The 26,892-nt window shown below is 42.2% G+C and overlaps 3 protein-coding genes across 6 annotated transcripts in view; 1 reads left to right on the plus strand and 2 right to left on the minus strand.

Moving 5' to 3' along the window:
* Positions 1–612: 612 nt before the first annotated feature.
* Positions 613–6,215, minus strand: LOC105187126 (beta-taxilin). 3 transcript variants are annotated; one of them, XM_011147741.3, is made up of 4 exons: positions 6,032–6,215; positions 4,098–4,184; positions 1,361–3,802; positions 613–1,114 (listed from the first exon to the last, which is right to left on the minus strand). In XM_011147741.3, the coding sequence occupies exons 2-4, from the start codon at positions 4,161–4,163 to the stop codon at positions 1,097–1,099; spliced, it is 2,526 nt and encodes an 841-aa protein (XP_011146043.1). In that variant the 5' UTR covers positions 4,164–4,184; positions 6,032–6,215; the 3' UTR covers positions 613–1,096. The 3 variants fall into 3 exon arrangements, with proteins under 3 accessions (XP_011146043.1, XP_011146041.1, XP_011146042.1); XM_011147739.3 differs by having other exon boundaries at positions 4,098–4,260; XM_011147740.3 differs by having other exon boundaries at positions 4,098–4,257; positions 6,032–6,175.
* A 2,891-nt stretch (positions 6,216–9,106) lies between these two features.
* Positions 9,107–18,946, plus strand: LOC105187127 (prostaglandin E2 receptor EP2 subtype). Of its 2 annotated transcripts, none has more exons than XM_011147743.3 (6): positions 9,107–9,979; positions 10,520–10,759; positions 14,902–15,076; positions 15,455–15,699; positions 17,476–17,704; positions 18,312–18,946. In XM_011147743.3, exons 1-6 carry the CDS (start codon positions 9,767–9,769, stop codon positions 18,422–18,424), a joined length of 1,215 nt encoding a protein of 404 aa, XP_011146045.1. In that variant the 5' UTR covers positions 9,107–9,766; the 3' UTR covers positions 18,425–18,946. The 2 variants fall into 2 exon arrangements, with proteins under 2 accessions (XP_011146045.1, XP_011146044.1); XM_011147742.3 differs by having other exon boundaries at positions 14,899–15,076; positions 18,312–18,945.
* A 3,666-nt stretch (positions 18,947–22,612) lies between these two features.
* LOC105187133 (rho guanine nucleotide exchange factor 17) overlaps positions 22,613–26,892 on the minus strand; it is a 70,984-nt gene continuing 66,704 nt past the window's right edge. The window contains exons 25-27 of the mRNA XM_025300757.1: positions 26,179–26,462; positions 25,802–25,828; positions 22,613–25,069 (exon numbers count right to left, since the gene is read on the minus strand). Coding sequence (XP_025156542.1) covers positions 26,200–26,462 — 263 coding nt within the window. The 3' untranslated portion in view covers positions 22,613–25,069; positions 25,802–25,828; positions 26,179–26,199. The remainder of the gene's footprint in view (positions 25,070–25,801; positions 25,829–26,178; positions 26,463–26,892) is intronic.

Genomic DNA, 26,892 nt, shown 5'->3' on the forward strand with positions numbered 1-26,892 from the left:
TCAAGGTTTAGAGACTGAGTAAACTTCGCTGCTCATAGCAACACAGTGTTCCTGTGCGATTTCGGTCGGTTGGTCAATCTTCGCAGGATATAAGCCGGAAAAAGTGCCGTCTGCCGATTAATCGATATGATAAGGCGTGAGAGAGAAAAATGGGACAGCCTTCGTTACGTAATTCAGAATGTTGTCGAGGAGAAATGACTTACCAAAAATGTTCAAAAATGTTTTATAAAAATGAATATACAGAAGTTGCTCGTGAGAAAACCTGATTGAGTCTTTTGTTAGGACGTTTCGTACAAGAACTCGCATCTCTTTATTTCCTTCAATTACTCACAAAAGATATAATTACGTTGGATCTTTCTTTTATATTTACATAAAAGAAGTGTTTATATATATATAAAATATCTACACGTTAACGTACCCAAAGGAGTGAATTTCATAGAAATCTTCATCGCGGCTCTGTATCGTGTGTAAATAAAACAATTGTCACATTCGCGCGCGTACACAAAAGAGACAAGAGGTTTCTTATATTTTATTAATCCTTTCGCATTTATGTATAATCTGGGCGAGTGATTTAGCAATTTATCGCTTGGCAATAATTGAACTTTCTCCGTCTTTTTTTTTTTTTTTTTTCTTGTAACATCGGCGCGTGCGTGATACCTGTATGAGTAATGACTAATAAAAGTTACAAAAATCTCGACCGACGTGCATTCGGGCGGATTAATGAACCTCGTAGGAGGAACGATAGGAACGAGCGAAACGACGGAAACCGCTCCATTTTTTTAATGGGAATAGGATCGGGCGTATTCAATGTGTATGCACTCGAAGACTAGTGATGTGTAAATGACATCGATTTAATGTAGGAATCTTTAAATATTTTTATGCACATGTGCAGAGCGTGAAAAATCCCTAATAAAGTCTTTAAATGTTTTCGTGTCCCCGCGTCCCGTCTCTCACTACAGAGCTGGATGTTCTATTACGAAACAAGGAAAGATCTAGTTTTGATTGGTTTTTCAGCTATACAATCTTCATGCCTCTATGTCACATCCGGTTTACGCGGCAAGGAACGAAATTGCGCCGATGCCTTGTGTGTGTGGTTTCATTTCCTTCTTCTCTTCTGGAACAAAAAACAGAAACGCTATTACATACGTGTATCTTGCTCGAAATGGAGGAGGATCAGAGATCCTCGTCTGTCGAATTTAAATTCCAAATGGATAAATTAGTACATCGAACAATATATGAGTGAAGGACGATAGGAAATTTTGTTTAATTTTTTGAGTAATATATATGCAGAATCTTTCTTGTTCAGTTTGATTTCCTAATCCCTATTCTTTGATGTTCAGTTTCAGCTTACGATCCTTACCTTTATCGACGTCGGTTTGCTGATCTTTTCCTCTGCACAATTGCTCTCTGATGTCAACGCTTCCGTCGGCGCTTCCTTCGACGAAGCAACGTTCTTCGTTGCAAGTATACAGGTAGCCTCTGTTGCGAGTTTACAAATATTTTCTTCATCTACTGACAATACGTCTTTAGCGACACAAGTATCGATAGTATTGTCGGTTAACTCGAAACTACTTTCGACTACTTCATTAACAGTTTCGGCTACGGCTTCGGATTTCTTCTGGGCTACCAAGGTTGTGTCTTCAGCCGCAGCTACTACATCAGCGGTCTTGGAGACCTCGGAAGTATTTTTAACTAACGTGCTAATAGACTCAGTCGCAGATTCGTTATTATTATTAGTTTCAACTATGGATTCAATATTGCCTTCGACTGCCGCGACTGGATTATTTTGCGTGCAATCTTCCGATACGATCTCATTACAAACGACGCTTGAATTTGCACACACCATGTATTTGCCCGCTTCTACATCCTCGCATACTGCATTTTCATGCGTTTTGTTATTGCTGCTTGTATTTTCGATGATTTGACATTCCGATTGCTCTTCCAAGTGATTACTCGCAACATCACATAACAACATCACACAATCCGTCTCTTTAATTGAGAATTCTCTCTGTGGTAACATAGATCCTAGAAATTCAAGAGCCTCAAGTTCAAATGCAGACAATTCCTGAGGAATTTCGTCAGACTCTTCAATTGTCGTCTCACCGTTGGCCTCTTCAATATTTTCGTACGCTTTTTCCTCTGCAACGTCCGACTGATCGTTCGTTTCCACGTTTTCCAGTAGTTTCATCTCCTCGTTAGCCTCTTCATTTGTTTCATCAGTCTTCGATAATTCCGTCAGTTTATGGGAATCTTTTTTTACTTCTTCACATTTCGGTAAAGACTCTACCGATTGGTTGGAGGACTCATCTGATTCATTATTGCTGACCGCCGTCGTCTTTTTTTTACTTGTATTAAACGATTCCTGGCCGTCCACTTGTTCTTCAACCTCCTGCGCTTCTACCGTGTAATCTAACGTGACAAAACTGTCGTAGGAGGTTGGTTTTGTTGTATCCCCATTTAGAGTGGATGAAGCACAGTCTTCGCTCGGGTCTTCAGTAGAGTTTTCGGGCGTAGTCTGTAATCGTTCGGCATTCTTCTCATGTAATTCGGTTTCTGCTGTCTCCGGCTTCTGTTCTGCTTCCGTGGTACCGTTCGCTGAGGCTACCTTGGAGCTTACGTCGGAACTTTTTCGCATAGTTTCCGAAACATCCGCCAGCGAGGCTTGTAGCTGCTCAAAAGTGTTCTCCAAGTTCGGTAACTCGTCCATCTGTTTCATATATTTGACAACTTCCTGCGATTCCAATGCTGGTGTGCTAGCTGGTTCCGGCGAAGGCGCTTTGTTGCTCTGCGTCTTCAACTGTGCTAGAAGTTTCGTCCTTTCGCACTGAAACATCTTGCACAGGTCCTGCAGCAAGGTTAACTTTTTGCTAAGCATCGCAATCTCCCCGTCTCTCGACTGCTTGTCAGCCGCCATCGCCAGCAACGCGTCGTGACTATTAGCCCAACGTTGCTTCCACAAACTCGTTTCCTTCTCCAGCGCGTACAACTTTTTCGTCATTTTCTCCATTTCTACGTTGAACTCGCCATAGATCTTGTTGCTTCGATTGAGTGCGTTTTGAAATTCATCGTACTTGTCAGTATACATGCTGATCTCACTTCGCAACCCCACTTCAGTGGCTTGAAGTTCCCTGATTTGAGTCTGATATTCTGTCATTTTCAGTAGGAGTTGCTGCTTCTCTTTCAGCAACGCTTCCTTCTCAGCGGTGGCTTCCATTTTCACCTTGGCCAGCTTAGCGTCAGCTACTTGCAAGTCTAATTTCATCTGTTGATGTACCTTCAGCAATTGCTGCTCCTTCTGCTCCACTTGCTCATAGACTGCTTTGAATTTCTTATTTATTTCAAGATTTTCCTCGTACATCTTGGCATTCTTCTCAATGTTCTGGTTCATGAGAGTGGTTATTTGTGCCAGGCCACCTTGAAACTTTTCCGACAGGTCTTTCCTGATCTCTTCTTGTTCTTTGACCCTCTGCAAACTCTCATTTTTCACTATCTTATTCTGCTTCTGTAATTCTCGACAGAGGTTCTCCAATCTTTTTCTCGTCATGATACTTTTGCTACGTTCAATTTGAAGCTGCTCCCTCTCTCGCAGGAGCAATTCCACTTTCTTTTCTGAGTGTTTTAATGCCAATGACAGTCTTCGATTCTCGTCAACTGCCTGTGAATACTTTTTACATATTACATCTAACTTTTCTTCTGGAGTCGAGACATGACTAAGAATTTTCGAATACTGTTCTGCTGGCCTCTTGTCATCCTTCTTCTTGGATCTATCTTCTTTTGTACGTTTTCTGGTGCTACACTCCCCCTGAAAGTCATATGAAGTCTGATATATATTTTTTCTTTCCTAATCTATTAAATTCTTCTTGCAATAAGTCAGTGTTTTCCAAGGCAAAGCAATTGATCTTACAGAGGTTAAATATTTAACACTTAAAAAAAATAATACTATCAGTCATGAATGTTGATGATGTAGTAGTAATATATCATAGAGGACTGACGTGTTATCAGTCGAAGTACTTTTACGAATTGACGATCCTACTAGCAATTCCAGTGATTAAAACCTCTGTAGAGGTTATGGTGACCCGGTGCACCAAGAAACTCACCTCGTTCTCTTTCCTCTCCATTTCAGGCCCTTCGGCCTTAATGTTGTCGTTGTTCTTCTCGTTCATTATTACGGCATGCGAAGACCTCTAACAGCGAGACTTTTTTTATGTATCTCAATAGTTAAACACAAGCAAATACAACGTCGCGGCAATTCGACCGCTACTGAAAACAAACACGTCGCAATGACAACATCAGAATCGACTATCGATATCGTCACTCGAAACGATCACGGTTTAAACTCGCGATTTCGATTTTACGACACTAATCCGCATATATTCGCGTGAATTTGAAATCAATTTGAATAAAGTAATGATAAATATACGCATTCCGTATATAATCGCAATCAAGAATGATACATTCTTGGGACTGAAAATCAGCTTGTAATTATATATGTGTATACTTGAACGTGTATGTGAACACATTCATTGAACACTCGAGGATTACGTGATAATTCTGAAATTACATTTTGCGAATAATATTACAAGTTGTATCACATTAAGTTGTATGTGATATTTCATGTTTCCGAAGTCTTATCTTTTGTTTGTCATTAAACTATTTGGAATGCGATAGCGGAATGATCGATATAACATACAAACAAAATCACGTCGAGTGACACTCGATCTTCAATAGCATATTTACATTTCGACGTCCTTAAGAGCTTCGCTTATAAATGACTCGACCGATATCATATCGACGCGTCCTCCATTTGTGTTTACTCGCTTCGAACTTTAATATCAAACACAATCACACTTTTAGCGATGGATTAAAATGTTTCGAAAAGATGTGGGCAAATATTTAACTTTATTACTTTATTTTGCAAATTTAAATTTATTATTTTATTATAAGTTCCCTTAAGTAACTTTAATATTACGATACTTTTAGTTTTATTAGCGAACGCATGCCATTATCGACGCGTTAATTACTTTTATCGAGCACTGAATCTTTTTTTCAAACACCAATGTTGAGGATCAATTACACCTGGATATTTTGTCAACTACAATGAAAATCAAGTATTTTTGCACTGTTGTATTCGATTTAATCCCCGTCTAATTTTATTTCAATCTATCGCGCATGGTGAGTCATTGTGAAACGAGCTAAATAAATCGTCTATCTATTTATCTATTTATCTGTTCACCGCTCCATCTATACACGGACAGCAAATTTATTTTTATACCTGCGTCTCTCTCTCTCTCTCTCTCTCTCTCTCTCTCTTTCTCTCTCTCTCTTTCTCTCTCTCCACCCCGTTCTTATTAGGCAGACAACACTGCTTGTAGATCTTTCTTTCGCTATTATTCTTTATCTCGATACCAAAGCAACAGGAAAAAATATTAACAAGCCGAATAAATTTAATTAAGATCACCCCAATTTTTGCAACATAAGAATTTCGTTTTACGCGAGCAACGAGTCTCATTGTTATTTAAACTCTTCTAATTGGAAATACATTCGCAAGGAGAACGCTGTAATTAAACGGTTCACAACACAACTCGAGTTCTTCATTTAATACGAATATTGTTCCTCTCGCAACCGACTACTCGTGTAAAAAGCGTCACAACTGTTGCATATAATTGTACTGTATCTATATTAAAAGTCCGCCATTCGAATATATATCGCGATTGCGAGAGAGTCGATGATTAAAAGCACTTTCAACCTCCGTACGAAATTATTGTCTCCGCGAATTGCCACGACAACCGTGAAAGACGATCGACAGATCGTGATCCACGTTTGCGAGGATTTTGCGTCTGATTACTCGGGCATCGTCGATCGCGATCGAAAGAGAGAGAGAGAGAGAGAGAGAGAGAGAGAGAGAGAGAGAGAGAGAGTGAGAGAGTGAGAGAGTGAGAGAGAGAGAGAGAGAGAGAGAGAGAGACACCGCGGCCGAGGAGCGAAAGGCGAGCCGCTGTAACACCGTAACGGGGATGATGAAAATACTTACCTGCGAGTACACGGCAGACTTGCGATGTGATTCGGGAAAAAAATGTCACGGCGTTCTCCCTCTGCACTGCGCGCTGACGGAAAGGGAGCTGCCGACGCACTCAGTGGTTATTTCGGGAATACTTCTAAAGTTAGACCCGCAGAGAGAGGCTACCGCTCGAGCAAATTGGCCACCGAGAATCAAGCGTGTTACGTGGGATTCGCTGTAACTGTAATGCCGATCGCTCGGCTCTTCCTCAGGTCGGTATCCAAGCGTGGAGCGTCCTCTGGGACTCCCCGAGTATCGCGAAATTCGAGTCGCGCATTTCACCGAGAACTCCTCGCTCCTAAAAGAATAGCATCTCACGCTGACACGAGAGACTAATTAAGAAAAGAAAAGAATTGTAGCAATCGTAATTTTCTGAGACAGAAAAATTGGAAAGTTAGATATAAAACTTAAAAATTCGTTGGATAGAATTCCTTTATTCCGCACGAGGAAAAACTCGAAGTGTCAACTTGAAATGTTAACTTGCGAAACTTGCGTTTAGTCCAACGTGAGAACTCTAATTTTCTCAAACTTCCTCGGAAGGTTCTTACTTACAAAAAAAAAAGTAAAAATTAGATAAAAAAGCAGAACCACACTCTACAAGTAATATTCAGCGATAGCAAAAAAAAAGAAAATGAAGAGACGTTCCCAGTTTTGCTCGCAAAAATAAGTGAATTATCCTGCGCCAATATTCAGTTTCCGTTGTTGCCGTAATAATTTCATCAATTAATGTGATCGACGACTTCTCGCGATAAAGTAACAGAGTGCACACAATTTTTTTAGAAAAATTTCGCCGTCCCAGGAGAGTATGAGAGAATCACAACACCGGAAACCACTGTTAGTTCATTAATTCACTTACGTTAGTTCGATTAATTAATTATTACAATTTATGTTGTCTACTAGAAATTAAGAAAAAAGGATTTTTCCGAAAACTATTTTCTGAGGTAGTAATAGAAGATCTCGCGTAATTTCTATCTACTTGCACGAGTCGATCCACGATCGTTGCGTCAGTAATCAATTCGATGGTGTTTAATTTGGGCCGTTGTGTCAGCGAGGATGCGAGAACCATCCCGTTGGATCGTCAAGTTGTCGCGTGCATTGCAATTCGCATGATCATTATGCAAGAAAGGCGCCGGTCGCGACTGCATTATTTAAATCCGTTTCCTTGTTAGCTACGGTATTGGCTATTGTATGTTTATGGATTACCATGTAGAGATGAACCTTCGTTTTAAGCAGCGCATCCTGACTCGCAGGAATACGGATTGTCAATTCGCGGCGAGAAATGCGTCACGGCATCTCTCAGCGGTGCTCGTAAAAAAAAAAAGAAAAAAGTAACAGAACGCGCGGTATAAAAGGCAGCCAACTGCAGCAAATTAGATATTTCGACGAAAACTGCCGAATGATTTGTGGCTCATAGAACTGCTTGCCAGTGTCATAAAAATGTGCCAAGTTTCGGCGCAATGCGCCCGCACGTCTGAGAAACCCGTATTCCAAAATTAACTTAACAATGTTTATTTTGCTCGCGTTACTGGAACTTTGTCAAGCAGCGCAATCGATGCTTTCTCTATTGTTTCCCCAATCACTGGATCGCGTCCAAATCTTGACAAATCCGCGCAAAGTTCTTCGTCGTTCTGCTCGTCAACGGAGGACGCATCATTGTGGATCCTTGAACAGGCAGAGCTTGTTTAACGCATTATCCTCCTCGTGCTTGAAATTATTTATCGACCGGTGCGCTCTCTTGTATACAAAAAGCACATGTAGCATGCATTATTCATCGTCACCCGCATACCAGCGAACTGGAGTCTGTGCGAAATTGTTTCGGAGCGCCGCGCCACCGGGCGAACTTTTTCTTTGTCCTGTCTTATCTCTACACCGATGAAATATGCAGAGTGAGGAAAAAAGATGGAAACCCTTAAAATTCTCGAAAGATATAAGTTTTATTTCTACAGAAAAATATTTTAGACAAAAGATATAAGGCTTAAGACGTTGTATTTACTGATCTTATCAGTTTGACCTTGAGTGGCATTGCCAAAGTCAGGTCAAGGTCAACTTATTCTTTTTAAACAGAAACCCCCATTTTTTATTATATCATCTTTTTCTATCAATTAATTTGAACAACTTTTGTCTGAAACATCTTTTTATTTACCTAATATGTTTTGAGATATTTAAGGAAAACTTGATAACTTTTTCAATACTTAACTTGCGATATCTCGCTAACTATTTATCAGAAGAAAAAGTGGTACTAGACTTTTTTACTCTACTTGGTCTCAAGAACATATTGTTACAATAGTTCCCTAACTTTTGTCAACTTATTGACTTTTGGAAATTTCAAGATTATCAAATTAACAAAAGTCAGGGTGTTATTGTAACAATATATTCTTGAGTAGAGTAAAAAAGTCTAATAGCATTTTTTCTTCCGACAAATAGTTGGCGAGATATCGTAAGTTAAATATTGAAAGAGTTTCCGAGTTTTCCTTAAATATCTCGAAACATATTAGGCAAATAAAAAAATGAGAGAGAGAAAGAGAGAGAGAGGTAGGAAGAGAGATTACCGTTTCTTCATTTGCACCTATTTTCTTAGAGAGACAGAGAAAGAGACAATTAATTTAATCACTATAATAACGCGATTATGCAACAGTAAACATTAAAAAACTTGAAATGTCAACTTGCGAAATTTGCGTTTAGTCCAACATGAGAACCCTAATTTTCTCAAACTTCCTCGGGAGGCTTCTACTAAAAAAAAAAAAAAAAAATTAGATAATAAAGCAGAACCGCGTTCTACAATTAATATTCGGCGATAGCAAGAAAAAAATGAAAAGATGTTCCCAGTTTTGTTAGTAAAAATAAGAACTATCCTGTGCCGATATTCAGTGTTTCCGTCGTCGCTGTCGCCGTAATAATTTCGTCGACTAATGTGATCGGCGACTTCTCGCAATAATTGCTCCTGAGGAATTCGCGCAAGCGCAATCGCCGACGTCGCGCGCGATCGAGCCCTCCTACAGGAATAAACAAAACTGGATCCGACCGCGTGGTTCCAATCAGTCAGGCGGCGACTGCGCTCGTCGAAGGAATCCTCGAGGTTCACCCCGTGTCCTCGTCATCGGGAGACTCGCAGGTTCACGTCGTCGATCGCTGACTCTCCGGGGTACCCTGCGACGAGAAGAGCGCGACGAGCGTGATCGGCGTCGTCTGTCGCGCCGAGGACCGGTTCGATCAACCTGATCTCGATAAATTGTGCTAGCATCCACCAGTGCGAAGAATCTCCACAGTCGAACGACTGGACGAGCTTCGAGGGTCGATGGTACGAAGACTTCCGGAATCCGCGATTTCCGAAATCCGCACGTGGAAAGTATCGTTTCACGTCGAGACTCCTCACATGAACAAACGTGATCTTCCTCTTCGGCCTCCATCACCCTGGATCAGCCATCGTCGTAAACACCAGTTGCCGCCTATTTGCCGCGCATAGAACAGGAAACACGAATTGCGCGCGATGAAAGAGCGGTAATTGCGATCGAAGGAGATCGATGTTCCTTAAGGGGAAGTGACGTCCACGTCGTATCACAACAATTGGCGCGAGCAGTCGCGAACAATGAGGTCAGGGCATCGTTGCACTCCACGTTGCGCTGCACGCTAACGGGATAAGCTTCGACGAGGCTGAGCGAGTGAACGACACCGGGAAATTCGATTTTGAGTCTGACCGTCCGCCGGAAAATGGCGGGAAATCGGCCGATCATCATGTTGACGGAGGACTGGCTCAACGACACCTCGCTGCTTAACATGACGACGGCGATGCCCGGCATAATGAGCGGCGATGCACCCAAAAGACACGTGACTTTCGTTTCTCAGCTCGTGCTGACCCTCGTCTACATGACCGGCGTCATTGGCAACGTGTCCGCTCTTGTCATTCTCTTTCATCGAGATAAGGTGAGCCACCGAGAGACGGAGTCGCGCATTAGTCGACACGCCTCGCTAACAAAACAGGTGTCGTTGACCACTAGGAAGCACGTCTTGCCTGTAAATTATAATTTGATGCGTGGTACATAAATCTCACGATGAGTCGACGTCCATTAAATTATGTCCCAAGTTATTACGTTTGCTTGGGCTTGTCGACTCGGAGTTCTCAGAAATTGGACTTCGCCGACGAGAGAAGCGAAGTTTGCAAGCACGCGTCATCCATGCAGGTATAGCTCCACTCGCGCGTAACAATCCGTAATCGTCAAAAAGTACATAGTCTATTTTGACAAATAAAAATACGGTGAGGCTCTCGCGTAAATAGCAAATATCTCTAATAATCTAATAATAATTCAATACGACGGCTTAGAAAATACGCTTTCTTTATAAACGTACATTCCAGGCTCGTTCTCTTTACTCTGCTGGTTGTGAGTTATTACGTCTCCCTTTACAGCAGTAAAAAGCAATGAGACGATGTCGCGCGTTGCTTTCACTGATACCGCCTGCTTTCAGAGGAGGAACCGCAAGCATTTGCTGATGCTGCGTTGTCTGGCAACCAATGACCTTGTCGCCTTGCTGGGGATGCTGGTGCAGATGTACGTGACGATTTACGTCGGTAACGTGACGTCCACGCGAATATTTTGCTCATTGCGAGTGGTCTGGCGGCTTTTCGGCCTCTTCAGCGGCTGCGTCGCCATCGTCATGGCGGCGGAGAGGTGGCTGGCCTTGACCAGGCCCTTCGTTTATCAGAAGGTAAGCCTAGCTTTAGGACAACCTCTCGCCGTAATCTCGCCCGAGCTTCAAAGCTGCTCCGAGTGGTAGTCAATTGTGCGGAAGTTTGCGAAAGGAACTTCCCGTCCGCAGAAAGCGGCTGACGTGTTTGCGTTGTCTCGGCGATAACTGGAACAGTTGGTTAAATCAGCTGAGAGCCCGCCGACGTTCACGTTTCACAGTCATGAACGTTCACGTTTATCTTTGGTACAGCCTCGTGGCATTAGCTGAGGAATTTTATGACACTCTAGCGTCTATGATGTTTCTTCGGCTCAAATAATTTGTTTTGTCAATAATTTTAATGATTATAAGTCCAAATTTAATTAGAATTTTATATGGTTGGGATGGATTGGGGTTAGTATCCTATTGTCTAGTAATTTATTATCAAAATTATAATACATTTAATTCAGGAATAGTGACGGTATAATATAACTGGGATTAAAAATAAACGGGGTTATTAATATCGGCGATTTCTAAAGCCGCACGCATCACAATCGATTTATATATAATTCGAGTCGCGGAAGGTCCAACGGCCCGAAATCATGAGTTCCGACTTTTCAACGGTCTGCGAAGTCGAGATATTCCACCGTTTTCTTCAGTCTCAGCCTTGTCGCTTGGAAGATTCGGCAACGGCTTGGGTGGGGCTGATAGAAAAATATTGTTGAATTAACTACAATCTCACTATATTTTATTGTTCATTTTGGCGTCAACCATATTTCTATAGTTGGTGCTGCAAACTATAGTAGAACCTGCAAAATATAGTAGAACAAACACAAATATATAGTCAATGATTGTCTTAAATAATTGTTTAGTTACTTTTACTACATATATAGTAATTTCTCATTCACAAATATAGTGAGATTCATATAGTTACATCTGTCATCATTTAGCAAATATTCTGGTAATATTGACTATATAAAAGAGTTACTTTACCTATCATTTTATATTTGTATCCATATAATAATTTTAGTTTAACTTACTATGATTCTTAGTAGAAATATTATATGGTTGGTTATACTATGCCAATATATTATAATTATTACCGATGGTAATACTTACTATAAATATGATATTTCGGACTATAATTTAGTTACTATATCATTATAGTTCCGAATATCATATACTTTTCTCTCAGTGTATGTCGAGGAACCGTCGATCTAATCATGATCTTGACGGTTAAAGGAAAAAAATGAATCGGATGAGAAAAACGCAAGGTCGAACTTCCTCCTTGTCTCGCACAAAGTAAGCGAGAAAATTAATGGAAATTATGATATCGGCATGATTCTCTCAGCCGCGAGAAGAACTGAGCACATTGCCAAAGTAAGCCGCACCTTATAATTCACAACATGGTTGCGCTTCGTGCGATCGCGTGTGAGAAAATATATTCGAAAATATATTCGCGTGCGCCGCATAGCCACTTGACGTTTATAGAACGGCCACATTTTACGAGGAAGGCGCGAGAGAACGGAGAGTCTCGATGATCGATCGGCGAGTTGTGAGAATCTGTTTGCGCGAATTACATTGATGCATGATTATGAAAATATGGAGACTCGAGTCGCGCGAGAGATTCGACGAAATAGCAAGCCGGGAATATTCTTCTCTGTAGGGATCACGAATGACGAATCATTTTCTTCAAGGAAGTATCGATCGTCGCGCGATGCACGATGTTAACGTCCGATAATGAAGAGCCAATTTACGCTGCGGCCATTTTCATGTATAGCCCAGACGATTGTAATTAATTGGAGATGAGTAATGCTTTTATTGTGTCGCACTTCTTCAAATATTGTCTTTTCCAGGAAATACCCGCCTAACTCTTAACGCTTTTCTCGGTAAGATCGCGCGACGAAATAGAATCGAGGATCGATATTAATTAGCATATATGCTATTACACGCCGCTAAAGTATAATCGTGACGAACTTGCAGACTTTGTTTCACTCGCGAATAATAGCTGCGAAATAACGATCTGATAAGACCAAAAGGAAACGACAGTTTAAATGTATACTAAAGCTTTCTCAATCTGCGCCAAGACACAAATTTTCAGTGTGACATTTTATCTTTTTTGATACATTATCTTTCTTGTCCAACATGATGTAAAAACACATTGAATCACAACGCAGCTTTTTCGCGCAGTTAATTCGCCATCTCGGCGATTCTGGATTTATAAAGCGTGTTGCGGACGGTATTTCGATATTAAGTTAGAACGATATCAAGCCGCAATCTACAGCCGAGAGCTTCCCTTAGCTAATCAATTTTGCTTGTACGAGCAAACGCTCGATAGCATCAAGAAATCCATTGCTTCCCGCTGTTCTATTTCGTATATATTTTCGCTAACTGCGACGTACCCTATAATTGATATTCAATACATGTGAAACCCCTTTTCCCGAATGGTCACAGGAGACATTCACGACATCGTGTCGCCCGAGTCTGTAAATAATCGCGCATTCACGAAAATAGGACTACGTCCGAGAATTTCACTCTAAAACCTGCCAGCAATATATCAAATATTTTATATTTGGTACTTGTAGAGAATATACATAGCCGAAATAGCGCGTTCAATAGCGCTAAGGAAGCAAGATTCGTCGTAAAGCGATATCCTTCTCATCGCATATCGTAACCAGGGTTTCCAATCCCGGGATCTCGGTCAAATTTTTGGTCCCGAAAATACTCGGGACCAAAAATTCAACATCACAAATCCCGGGATTTCGGGATTTCAAAATTTAATGCTTAGTGTCTTTATAATACTTACGTTTTACTTTAATAATTATTACTTATTACTGATGTTTTAGAGCATTTGCCAGAGAAGTGTGTATTTATATTTTAAATTTAATTCCATGTATTATTTTTATTTGTTTTAAATATTAAGGGAGTTTTCTATTTTAAATTTCGCGGATAAACTGGCGCAACATAAACTCGAATCCGGGATCCTCGATCAGATATTTTTTAACAAAATTTATGTTTTATTATGTTTAAAGTCGCTTTTTCAAATGTGTAAAAGAAGAAATAATTATTTTTATTTTTATTACAAAAAGTTTAATTTTTAATTATAACGGTTTTTGTGCAATCATTAATGTAAGTTGCTTTCATTTTTACTGAAACTTTATTTTTTGTTTGTCATAATGTTCATAAAAGTCTATGAACGTTCTATAAATAAAATAATTCTATTATTTGTAAATATTCCTTGTTTCTTTCTTTACATATATATAATCCCGGGACTAGTCCCGGAATCCCGGGATAGAATCCAAAAAATCGCGAAATCCCGGGGTTCCTAAATTGTATCCGGGATTGGAAACTCTAGTCAACATCTTCGATTTTTATCGAAGATTATCGCGCGCGCGCGCACGTCCTACAATTTATGTCGATGAAGAATCGATCGATTTATAGGCGTTGGCTCGATTCCCGGCCGATCTCAGGCGCGGTTTAATTCGAGACGAGTATTAATTCCGCCGAGCTCAAGTGCGGGAACCCACCGTCGCCCTTGAAAGTTCCGCGGGGATTCCGCCGGCAGGATGAGAACGAGCAGTTGAACGATGCTGTCGAAACGTCCGTAACGACGCAGCTCGTCAAAGCAAAGCATCAGCGCGAGCGTATGTTATGTCTCGCGCGTCAAAGTTGGCCTATTTAACGAGGTGGAGGAGACCGCCGCTTCATTTCTTCGCGAGCGCACGAAGAGGCGGAAAGCAGCGACCGGTGTCGTTTACCTTTTTTTATTTGTCCGATCGTCTTCGGGATTTTCCGGTTTCTCCTCTTCGCCGGGAGCGACTCCGCGACTTTCCCGAAGCGTCGCTGCGAAGTGAACGGTGCGAAAAATGCGTAAATCCAGACGAAGAAGGGTATCTCGAAACGCGGCAATGTGCTTCTTAAAGATATCAATAATTATCGGAGGCGAAAGCTGCAAAATACGGCACGCCGTCATCAGCTTCTGTTGACGTGTGACATAAATTGTCTGTACGACGAGATACAGAGCTGCCGTACGCAAAACTAAAAGGGGAGACGTCCAGACCTGCTGCCTCGAGTCTTAGAGCTGTGTCTTCATCGGCTTCTTCGTCACGTGGTGATCGCAGATCGACCAGCGATTCACCGCACTTCGATGTCTCGATGGGTGACACGCATGTATCTTCCAGCAGGTGACGTATCCGGTAATTGTGCGGTGCATGTTGGCGCTTTGGTTGGCCGCGTTGGCGATGACCAGCCTGCCGGTTTTGGGCTTCGGATTGTACTACAAAGGCGAACGTTGCGTCCGCTACAGAGAGGCTACCGAGCCGAGCGACGTCGCTTACGCTTACGTGTGGTTCGTTTTCGGTGAGTGGGTCGCACAGGAAAAGGTCTGAAGAATGCCACGTTGCTCTGTCAAAAACACTTGCCGCCTAAAAGATGGGTCTGTACTTTTATGTACGCGATATGTGACGAAAGAGAGAGAGAGAGAGAGAGAGAGCGAGAGAGAGAGAGAGAGAGAGAGAAAGAGAATATGGTTGAAACTAACTAAAAAAAGAAAAAAGTCTGACGAATTTTCATCAGAAATTCATATCATGTCTGGAGAGATTTTGCGTTAATTGCGACAGGTGAATTTTTTGACATGTGCGACAGGCGCGGCGGAAAGTGCCAGAAACTAAAGAGTCAGTTAGTCTCGTTACCGATTATTGTAGATTCTTCTTTCTCTTTTCTTTCGATTTGAAACAGGCACGCTTCTGTGCCTGTCCATCGTCTGGTGCAATCTAGCGGTCTCCAGAGCCCTGAGTAGACTAGGTCGTCGCACAGGAGCCCTCAGACGCATCTGCAGAGCTTCGTCGAGAGCGAAACCACTGCTGAAGATAGCCGGACCTCTAGGTCGGCCGGAAATCGTCGCTACCGCCGAAGAGAGGGCATTCGCGAGGCTTATGGCCGTATTGTCCATATCGTTCGTCATATGCTGGATGCCGCAAATGGTAAGCCTGTCAATTTAATTAACTTCGATGTATACGCGGGCGCCATACTCGATAATTACCGTTCAATAATTAATGAGTCAAACAACCAATTTCACTTGCCTTAACCATCGTGTGTTGACATCACTCCTCATTCGGCAGAAAAGGCTGTCCGAGGACAGCAAAGTTGCGAGAAGTGTGTTTTCGTTCGCGAGTATGTCCTCCCTTCTGTTGTATGTCATCCCTTCTATTGTAAACAAAAAAAAAGGAACTGCCGCCGCGCGTGCGTGTATTTCATATATCTCTCTTCCATTTGATGGACGATTACTTTCCGTCCAGCACGCCGTCTAGAACGAGTCTAGAGGACGAGTAAGTATAACGACATTTTCATCCACGCGAGAAGAAAAGTTTAGCTTCGATCTTCCTCGTTTAACGCAACGCGTAAAAAGAAGAAGAACCTGATGATGGTTTTCCACCCTCTCGTAGTGGAGTACGTGGAAGACGTGGGTTGACCACTGTAGATTGATGACAAGTAAAGGTCTATTCACAGCATGTGGAATGTATTTTTGCGAAGGTTGACGTCTCCATCTTTCCCCCCTCACTTGGGTTTTAATTAAGGAATATCTCCTCCGTCGGAATATCGAGGCCGCTTTTCCGCTTAGGTCTTCATTATTCGTCATCTTCGCTATAAGAGTTACGACCTTGCCGGTTTTTCGTCGAGAAGCGGCAGTTCGCTTCCGGCAGTTTTAGATACTCGCTGGTCGCAGGCCGACGATGCGGCCCACGTGATTCGCATGCGAAGTGATAATTTTAGCGATCGATTTAGTCTTACTACGTCTACGACATCCGCGATTAATATATTCTTGATATCTATTCTCCGATATTCTTCTAGACGAGGAAAGAACAATCGTAATGTACAGAAATTGTTTCTCAATGTAAGTTTTTTTTGCTGTGATTGACGATGCAATATCGATCGATATATTTATAGTCGCTGTATAAAATTTAAATATTACATATTTATGTAATTCTTATATAATTTAACGCTCGGCTGTTTTCTGCAGAAACATTTTTCTGCCTATCTTAAGATATAATAGCAAGAGAATAAGAACGATGAATAAAATCAATAAAATCTCGTCTCGCTCTAATACTCTTATGTTTTTAAATAGTGCTAAAATATTACAAGGATACACAAATATATTTTCTCATGGTAAATGACCGAATTGTGCACTTAAACAAATATTTTCGCTCAAAACACACATCTGCACGTTAGGAATAATAATAATTATTTGCTGTTACGTCGAATTCTGGGTAGAAATATCGCGCGCTTCCGCAACAAGCGAAGGAGTTCGAGAAGGATAAACGTCTGTTTGAGAATAGTCTCACGTACAAGCTATCGAGACGTTCGCGAGCTAATATTTTAGTCGTTACTGAATTGATCTCATCCTGTTGACGATTTCGCTGAGCGAAAATATGGCGCTGGAAGATTTCACTCATAGAGAGAACCGATTCGATCGTCGTGCGAAAAAAGCGCGCCAAAAGCCAAATGAATCTCTTATAAGTGCGTGAGAAAATCGAATTTGTTGCTTCTTTCTCTTATGAGTATTGTATCGAAGCGAATTGCAGTTTATTTGTGCGAAATGGTAGAATCGATAGTAATGCATCCGCCGGCTTAAATTTTCCCAACTGGAGGGAACTTTTCTTCCTCGTGACATATCTCGTCGCAATGAGTGATTTTTGTATGACTGCTTTATCAAGCGATCAAGCATCATTAATTTGTTCTTTTATCATTCTTACATGCAGATATCTATTCCACTGGCGCAATTTGCGATGGGCCTGTCTGAAAAAGCTGTCACTTTACGAAAATGCATTCGCATCTTCCACATCATCGCCGATATTCTTCTGTGCATTCACTTCACTCTGGATCCGTACATCTACGTGCTTCTACGAATGCCGCGTCCGAGATTCAGACTGCTGAAACCACTCTGCAGGATCTGCTGGCCGGAACGGAGCCGCTCAGGCTCGTTTACAGGTGAAACAATACGAACGATCTGAACAATACGGACGTCTGAATATCGCGAAAACGAAGTCTCTTTCATGCTTCCTTCTTCCACATAAAAAAAGTCACAAGAATTGCAACAATTCTTATCAAATATCGGAGAAAAATATTTATGTGCATAAATGATCGTGTGTGCATATTAAGAACACAATCTTCGTTAATGTGATGAATTGACACGATAATTGTATATATATAAGATAATTGTATATATAGATGAAAAATAATCTTCGAATGAAACCAGAGTAAAATATATGTATTTACGTAAAGGAGTTCAGCAAAATTTCTCAGAAATTACATTATCCTCTTCAGGGATGAATTTATTAAAAGCAAAAGATAATGATCTAATCTTGAAACGACATAATTGCGGCACTTGTCAATCATGTTTCTTTCTCTTTCTTTTGTGAAATTCCGTGACGAATGTCTATTGAAAATTAAATACACTTAAAGTAAGCGACAATATCTTTGAAAAAATTAATCGGATTTCAGGCAAAATACAGTCATAAAATTATTACCATAAATTTTCTCGTCAAGTAAGATAAATTTGGAAAATGCTAAATTCTTACCAAATTGATTTTCGCAGGGACGACGGACCAGCAATGCAGCAGCGGCGATCCGCCCACACCGATCACCGAGGCTCCGTCGACACCAGTCAGCGAGGAACACGAATCGCATCTGGTCACAGCGTCCGTCTGAGGGAGTCTTTTGCGAATGATCGTAAACCGATAGATCGCGTCGCAATTGAGGTGTAAACGTTTCGATCGTGTCAGAAACTCCGTTCATTTGCGCCAGGCAAGTGATACAGCGACGTTGACTTTCCGCCCGCGCGGTGTTTATTACTTAAGTATTACTTAAGGAGATCACTTGGACAAAGAGAATTCTAACATGTAAATAAAACAGACGAATGTATAGTCGAATGTATATGTATAAGTCTCTAGTCAGTAATGAACGTGAGAATGACGAGTCGTGTCAAAACGTGCAACTAATCACGCGGGCAATCAAGGAGCAGGCGAAACTGCGCGGAAATGTATTCCGAATATAAGTTACGAGAGATAAAACGTAAAACGTGCGTGTAAATCATGACTTAAAACATTTATCTTTGCGTGTGGCTTGAAATATGAAATATATAAAGATATTCTTGAAGATTTTCGACTCGAAATATAAAATATAAAATAGGATCGAGCGTATATGTGGAGTACTATCCAATCTTAGATGTAGCATATTGCAAAGTTATTTTATAAATGTTTAGTATATTATAAGGTTTGGATGGTTAATACATATGGATTCTGACGTCGAAGAAACCGGTAAGTTTTAACAGATGTTCGTCAATTAATAATTTTCGAAATATATCTTTCATTTCGTAAGCAAAATCTCTTTCTCTCTCTCTGTTTCTCTGTGCTACGATTACAAATTGCTAAAACTGAGGGATAACTGATATTTCGAAGAGTTCACAATTCGACCGGAGTTTAATTGTTTCTCCTCTGTATAATCTGCGAGACAAATCGGATCAATCTTGAGAGACACGAAAATCTCGTGAAAAAATAATGTCTCTCACTTCAATCGTTTGCATTTTATATCCAGTAAAGGTAGAAAAAGACCGCTTCGCAACGTCAAGGACTCGCTAATCTGTTCTCGCGGTATATTAGTTTCCATGTTGTTGTTTCCTCCCACAAAAAAAGAAATCATCCGATCCTTCACCGATTAATCCTGATTTCGAGGAAAGAAGATCCTGTCTGTATCGGAAGCGCAGTAGTTTCAGCTTTACAGCGATGTTTGTTTCACGTCGCTACGATTCCTAGGAGCGAAGTTACCGGCGGTGACACGCTGCTGCCCTCTCGATCGGTTCGGCCGAAGCGCAGGTAACCACCTGCTACGTCGCGTGAATGAGAGGGTGGGAGTGCGGCCGCATTCCGGAGACGCTCCACTATGAAACCTTATCTCGCGCGTTGCGTAACCCCATTCTCTAGCGACGGCCTGTCCCCATCCGCGCACGTGCTAGCGCGCGCTCGCCAAAATGGCGAGTTCATTGACCTCGGCGCGGTGCAGGGGGGGGCGCTGTATACGGCGCGCAGCGCGTTCACCACGGGCGCACTGGAACTTCAAGCGGTCATAATTCGCGAACGAATCGATGTAGAGACATGAAATAAAGAGCAATCTTCTCGGCGCGCAATCCCGCGCTCGAATATGCTACTATTTTGCTTTGTTGCTGATGAGGAAAACGAGCGCGTTCCAACGTTAATTCTCAGCCGGGAAATTCGCAGCATACAACGCACCCTCTCTCACTCGTGACTGCGGAATCTATCGATATAGATTGTTATTAAAAAACAGAAATGATGGAAAACGATGAATTCGTCTGATATATAATACGGTTACCTGAAATAAACATTTAATGAGTCCAAAAAGTCTGGACGATATTAATATGTATTTAGGTCGCTCTGGACTTTTTTTGAAGTTGAGACTATTTCAAAGTAAAACGCAATTACAGGATAAAAAGTAATGAATATTTCATGAACGATCAGTTTTTGCCGATTTATGTTTCTCAAGACCTCTTCTCCTCCGCTTTTATTCATAATTTCTATCAACTATAGTGAAGACATTATCTGTAATTCTGAAACATCTGGTATATACTTTATTATTGTATTTCGCGACACAATTGCGGCACAGCGAGTCGTCTCCCATCGTGTACAATTGTAAACGACTTTATTTTAAACGAACATCGTTATTTGTACATAATATCATACATACATACGTTAATAATTTGCGTGTAGCGCGCGGAGCAGTGCGTTCGCGCGTTTAACAATTCTCAAATAACAAACGTTAATCCGAAATTACCTCTAGATCACGATTTGCCCTTCGGTTTTGCCCGCGCAAACGGTGAACAAACACACACCAGCACAAGTATACTCGCACGTACAAAAGGGATAGAGAATGTAAACACACACTTCGCACCTCCTCGTCCGGTTTCTACCGGAGATATTGTCGCGTCGCGCGTTTTTCCTCCGACACATGTGTGTAGCAGTTGCATTGATCGAAGCGCAGCGAGAATCAAAGTCAAATCGAGCGAAATCATACAGTACGGGATAATACATAATGCGGTTGCATCGGCAGGTAGCTCTCGCCGCGGGACATCAACAATACGCATTAAAGTAATAACTTGTATACTCACCGTCGAGAGGAGAGAGCGTAAGTGTCGCTCTCGAGAAATGTACACACGGACTCGTACGCGCGCGAGTTCGACTAAAGTTCCTACTGAATCGTCCGCGTATACAAGATGTAACACATCGATCATCACCTCCTGGGGAAGACGTCATTGTGATTGCGCGTTTGCACTCTGTCATTTTAATTTATTCATAACATATATAAGGAGATACAATATATGCGTGTGTTAGTACGTTCTCGTAGAAGTGTTACATTAAAATTATGACTTGAATAACAGACGTATATAACTGCTCTTAATTAAGAATCTTTTTTTCTTTGTTATATATGTATATTTAATATTATCAATGTACATATATGTATATATATATATATATATATATGTATATGTATCCAAGAAAATCTCTCACATCGCGTTCAATATAATTTACTTTCGATTAACAACCGATTCTCAAATTACAACTGAAATCGCAATCACCACAACAGTTTTCTCACTCCTCTCGCTCTCAATTCTTGTTACACCGTGTATATTTGCTCGGAGATCGATCTCTTGGAGATCGAAACTACGCTCGATACACATCATTCACGCGCGCGCACACGCACACACACACACACACACACACGTACACACACACACACACACACACACACACACACACACACACACACGCGCACACACACACACACACACACACACATACACGCACATACTCGCGCATACATTCGCGTACATATACATACACTTTCCCTTGTTTCAGTTCGACAAAGGTTTATATAATTTGATGATAACATATGTCGATTTTTCTCCTTCTCTGACAAAATATAATTTTTACGAGATAAACAAGTGCCTTCCGAATCCCGATTTAAGTATTACAACTGACATTATTATACACACATGATACATAGAGAATTGACGAACAGCAGAATGGAAAGGCCAAGACGGTAGAAAAAAACGAAACATTTCCTCACCCGTAAGAGCTTGCGTATGATCGAGTAATAATGGACAACGAAATTGCGTAATTCGCTAAAAAAAAAAGAATTTCACGGAGCGATTTCTCTTCCCAGCGATCCGGCAAGTTTCGTGCGACAGCGAATATCTTCTCTCGATCGAGTCATAATCTCACATCGCGCTAAACCAATCGAGAGTACTAACTAACTAAATTCAACAGCACGTAAGTTACTGCGTTCGCACGTAATCGGAACAATCATTCGGCCGTCTCGTCAGACGGGTTTTCACCAACGGCACGAACGATGTCGAGCGGAAACACCGATGACGTCGACACGGCTTCGGTTGGTCACGTGTACAATTACTTCGAGGTATATTACCGTTTAATTATTGTCAAGCGTATGCTTACTACACGGTCGACTATGAAAATCACTCGCGGCTGCGCGGACTTGAGGCAATCAATGCTGCGCGTTTTCGCAGGCGATTCCGCTGCGTTCCTCGCACGCTTGTACGCTCACAAGCGACGATTGTCGCGCGGTTTCCCCGCGCTCGGAGCGAACGTCGATATTTACTTTAGCGAATTATCTCGGCGTCTTGACGATGATGAACACGCTCCCGAATTCCCGTGACACTCAGTGCGACACTGATTGCGCGGTTTCGCGAGATTAAAGTCTTGCACGAGCAGCGAGACTAGAGTGACTTAGTCGTTTATCGTCATCGTTGTACAAATCAGCGTTGCACAACCTTTTAGAATTTGCCCCTTGGCGTGATTAATTTTACGATGCTCTACCGATTGCAAGTCACAGCAAGGCGACGACGAGATCGTTCGCCGAGAACATAAAAAAATCAACAAACAAGTGGATCTAAGAGGGACGCATCTACTAGGAACGATCGCGGATAATTTGGCTGAATTAAATCACCGAAGACGAAGAAACGATTTTCAAACGGGAACGGTAACTCCCCAAGCGCGTGGATGAGAAGCGAGAAAAAAATTGAGCGCGAAGAAAAGCACATACCATGAGACGGCGTGTCGACGACGGAAGAATTATTGGCACTTTCCTTGTACTTGTGTGAATCAGAGGGTGATGAAATCCGAATATAGAATATTACGAACAGTCACCTAACACGAATGACGTACGAACGAAGGCGAGGCGCGCAACTTTTTCCCCCCTTTCTTCACTCCTCCCTTCTCCTCTGTCACCCTTCTTCTCCTCCGAATAAATAAATCCCTGTCTTTGCTCACATCCGCTCCGACCATGGACTCGGTGAACTCTTTCTCTCTCTCTCTCTCTCTCTCTCTCTCTCTCTCTCTCTCTCTCTCTCTCTCTCTCTCTCTCTCTCTCTCTCTCTCTCTCTCTCTCTCTCTCTTCCTCGAACAATTAACACGAACACATTGAGTTTTACATTGTACCACGTACCGGAAATTAACGAAGTACGTCGGTACCTTCCGCAGCGTCGATCGACAAACGTGGAACAGATTCGTTTTCACCTTCGACATTTGGCACTTCGTAGTAGTCGTAAGAAATATAGATCTCTATATCCGCTAATCGATTTAGGCCAGTGTTGATACATACACACATAGATAAGCTCGATTCAACGCCCTGCCAGGTATCGTACTTCTCATTAACGTCGGTTCTTCGGCGTCGATGACACTCGCTCGATCGTCATCAGGCCCGCGACGGAAAAGCCGTCTCGTCTAGCTAAACTCTCTCTCTCTCTCTCTCTCTCTCTCTGCACTTTCGACGATCTTTTCTTCTTTCTTTCCTTCCTTCTCCTCCCTTCTCCTCCCTTGAGCGTTCATTTACTCGCTTCATTGCGCTTCGCGCACAAAAAGTGCACGAGAAAGTGCAGCTAAGAGGAAACGCGCGCGAATCAACCCCAACGACGCGAATGTCCGAAGAGCGATGTCTGAAAGAGGTGCACCACTTATTTTCCGGACGCCTTTCGAACCTTCGAGTCGTTTGGGAGTACGCTGGCCTGACGCGAGTTCACGGGCCGCTCTTGAGATCACGTGTTCATTCGCATGATATAATGAACGTGTACACATCGACATCGAAAGTTATATCGAGAATCATATCTCTCCTCCTGCTCAAGATCCAACGTAGAATTCGACTCCGCGATTCGTCTGGTCAACGATTTACCAAAGACGCGTACTCGATCCTTTGGCAGATTACAGCTGCTGATTCGCTAACTTGTAAATTTGCGTCCAAACCAATTGCTTCCGCATGCAAATTCAAGTAGCCTGACTTGGAAATAGGAATCGGTACAAATACTGTGAGAAAAAGAGAGTTAAGTCGAATGGAACTTGGGAGTATATCAGGTTGCTCCCCTCTCCAGCGAAGTGAACGTTTCAACGTTCACGAGACGCTGAAGAAAATTGGGCAGAAAGTTCGCTTCCAAGCTGGAAATCGAAACAAACAAATATTCCACGCTGCGAAAGCGTCAATCACCAAATCGAATTGGATCTGATGTTGCGAACTCTACTTGTAACGCGTAGAAGCAAATTGTCATAATGCAGCGGAAAATGAAGAGCTTCTCAAAGTTCAAATTTAAATAATATACAGGGTAATATCTGTTTTAAACGCTCACCTAAAATATCTCGAAAGAAGGGTCCGATAAAAAGTTTCAGACGCAAGTCTGAACAAAGTCAGAGCAAAAGTCATTACTTCATTGCTTCTTTTGCAACCAAACAGCTTTCGTCCGCAAATTTTTCCAGACTATACATTTCCTCCGAGATATCTCAGGTAATTTAAAAAGAATCACCCTGCACATAACAACATTGCGTCTGATGTGTGCGATCCCAGATGCGTGGGATTCCTCCAAACACGACGGGGAACACGACGAAAGCCGCCATCGTCGAGCACTCGTCTTTGGTAAATGATGTCGCATCAGACTGGCACGACTGGTGATGGCCAGACAACAGTGGATCCGTTTCATAGATCGCATATCGACGACAGAGACAGGTCCGAGACCGTCCGAGACCGTCCGTCGGCCTCCTGCGCGAACTGCAGCCGATACTTCCTGACGTCCTGCGAGTAGTGCAGCCTCCGCATTGTGCTCTTGATCCACTCGGCTAGTACCAGCCAGAGAACCTTCCCGCGTTCCCTGAAAACCCGGCGCGCCGACGCGTCCTGATCGGCCACGATCAGACGACGGTGCTGGCGTCCGGCCGCGTGCTGCGCGTACAACAACGATTCCCTCGGCGTGTCATGCCGGCTTTCGTTTACCGCGACCCTTGCCTGCAATCGCCGCCGTTTCGTCAGACTCACGCCTCTCGAGTATCGTTCACACGGTAACTGTAGATCCATCGCGAGGCGGGACATACCACTCGACTGTGAGAACCTTCGACCCCGGTCATTCCCGGGAGGACACGACACTTGTATTTATATTCCCGTTACATTTGCATATTTGCGTGTATTCCCGGTCGAACGCTCGAGGCGAAGACTATTATCGCACTGATGGACTGAACGCTTCTTTTGGTATCCTTTGAAATTTTCTCGGGAAATTTTCCATATCATCAAGTGAGAGATTTATTCGCCCGTTGAGCCCAATTATGGATCCATAGTCATCGGTTGTTATTTACAAGGTGTTGAAGGTGAATTAAAAATTGGAAAGGAGCACGTGAAACAGTCGGAATCGGGTGATGCTGATGTTAAGGGCAACGACTGCCTTTCGGCGACACTGAAGAGGTGAGCATGCCTCCGAAAATAATATAACGCGCGTAGATTTCGGAGAGGATACGTGAATCTTACTCTTTGCCGAGAAACAAGTGTTCGGAATTTTGTCAGCGGTGAAACGTAAGAAGAGAGAACTTGAAGAGGGGAAATCAATGCAACATGTAATAAAGTCATTACTGAAAATGATTGGGTGGCAAACCATAGAGATCTCTAAATGCTACCGGAAGGTGGTCCACAGATTTGACAGATGGACATTCTATGCTTAATATTCCGTGGAAACGATGCAATACTTACTATATACAAAGTAGTTACCGCATCATCCTGAACGTCGTTCAGCATGATGAAAAATTTTATTTCTTATTTAATTTTACTTTACACAATGTGCCGAAGTCTTGCGGTAGTTCGTCCCATAATATGCAATGTTTAACGAGTAACAACTTAACAGAACTGTCACGCGGTAAGGAAGAAGGCCAATCGAGCACTTGAAATCAACGACAAATTTTTACAATGAGAAAGGCAACTCTGTACGATAAAAATTGCATTGTCCAGTATCTCTTTACTTTGTAAACGGCGATGGATTCAAGATCGACATGAAACCTGCACGCAACAACACAGCTCGACCTGGCCATTCCCGAGTAAAATTTCCGCGCGAGACATTTTTTATTGTTTACCTGGGGTCGTGCTAGATCGTATCACACTTTCCACAGCAGCAGGTGGTTCGTGGAGTCCTCACGACCTGCCTGCAACTCGGCAGACGCCTGAGGCCCGCGAAAGTCCTCGTAGCCATCCCCGCCGGATATCACCAGGAGTTTGCCACGGTTGATGTTGCTCGGCTGTGTCTTGTTGGACTTCAACGAGTAGCGATTCACCTTCGGACGCGGGTCCGGCTTCGAGGGGCTCGGCGTCTCCACGCAAGTGAGGAAGCGCACGTGTCCCGTGTGCCCATGAGGAATTCCTGCGCAAGACGCAATGCTTTTCACATTCAATTTCGTAGAGACGAACTTGGCGAAACTCTTACGCTATTATAAATATGAAGAACGATAACGCGCAAATCTCAGCATCTGCTGCGATTTTCGTAATTTTGCATTCGCAATTTTAATAAAATTTGGAACTTCGTAAAAAATATAATTAATTAAAACGAAAAATAAAATTTTTGTTATACACAAGTGAAGCCAGAAATTTTTTTTCATACGTAAATTAAAGTTCAGAAATATAAAAAGATTATGTGTGCGTGTATATGTATGAAAAAATAGCTGACTCGATTTCCGTCACAAATCTGAACAAAAATTTTATTTTCAACTTTAATCGCAGTTATCGTTCACACAGAATTTGAATTCATTATATATACATGTACGTGATTTCCAATTTTTCAAGAAAAACGCTTC

Source organism: Harpegnathos saltator, unplaced genomic scaffold (genome assembly GCF_003227715.2).
Source record: "Harpegnathos saltator strain DR-91 unplaced genomic scaffold, Hsal_v8.6 scaffold381, whole genome shotgun sequence".
Lineage (NCBI taxonomy): Eukaryota > Metazoa > Arthropoda > Insecta > Hymenoptera > Formicidae > Harpegnathos > Harpegnathos saltator.

Bases quoted from the DNA above. Each gene is read 5' to 3' on its own strand.
- LOC105187127 (XM_011147742.3), top strand. From the start codon at position 9,767: ATGGCGGGAAATCGGCCGATCATCATGTTGACGGAGGACTGGCTCAAC. The intron at 15,700-17,475 runs GTAAGCCTGTCA...TCTTACATGCAG, and splicing joins TATGCTGGATGCCGCAAATG to ATATCTATTCCACTGGCGCA. The intron at 17,705-18,311 runs GTGAAACAATAC...TGATTTTCGCAG, and splicing joins CCGCTCAGGCTCGTTTACAG to GGACGACGGACCAGCAATGC.
- LOC105187126 (XM_011147741.3), bottom strand. From the start codon at position 4,163: ATGAACGAGAAGAACAACGACAACATTAAGGCCGAAGGGCCTGAAATG. The intron at 3,803-4,097 runs GTGAGTTTCTTG...TATGACTTTCAG, and splicing joins TGGAGAGGAAAGAGAACGAG to GGGGAGTGTAGCACCAGAAA.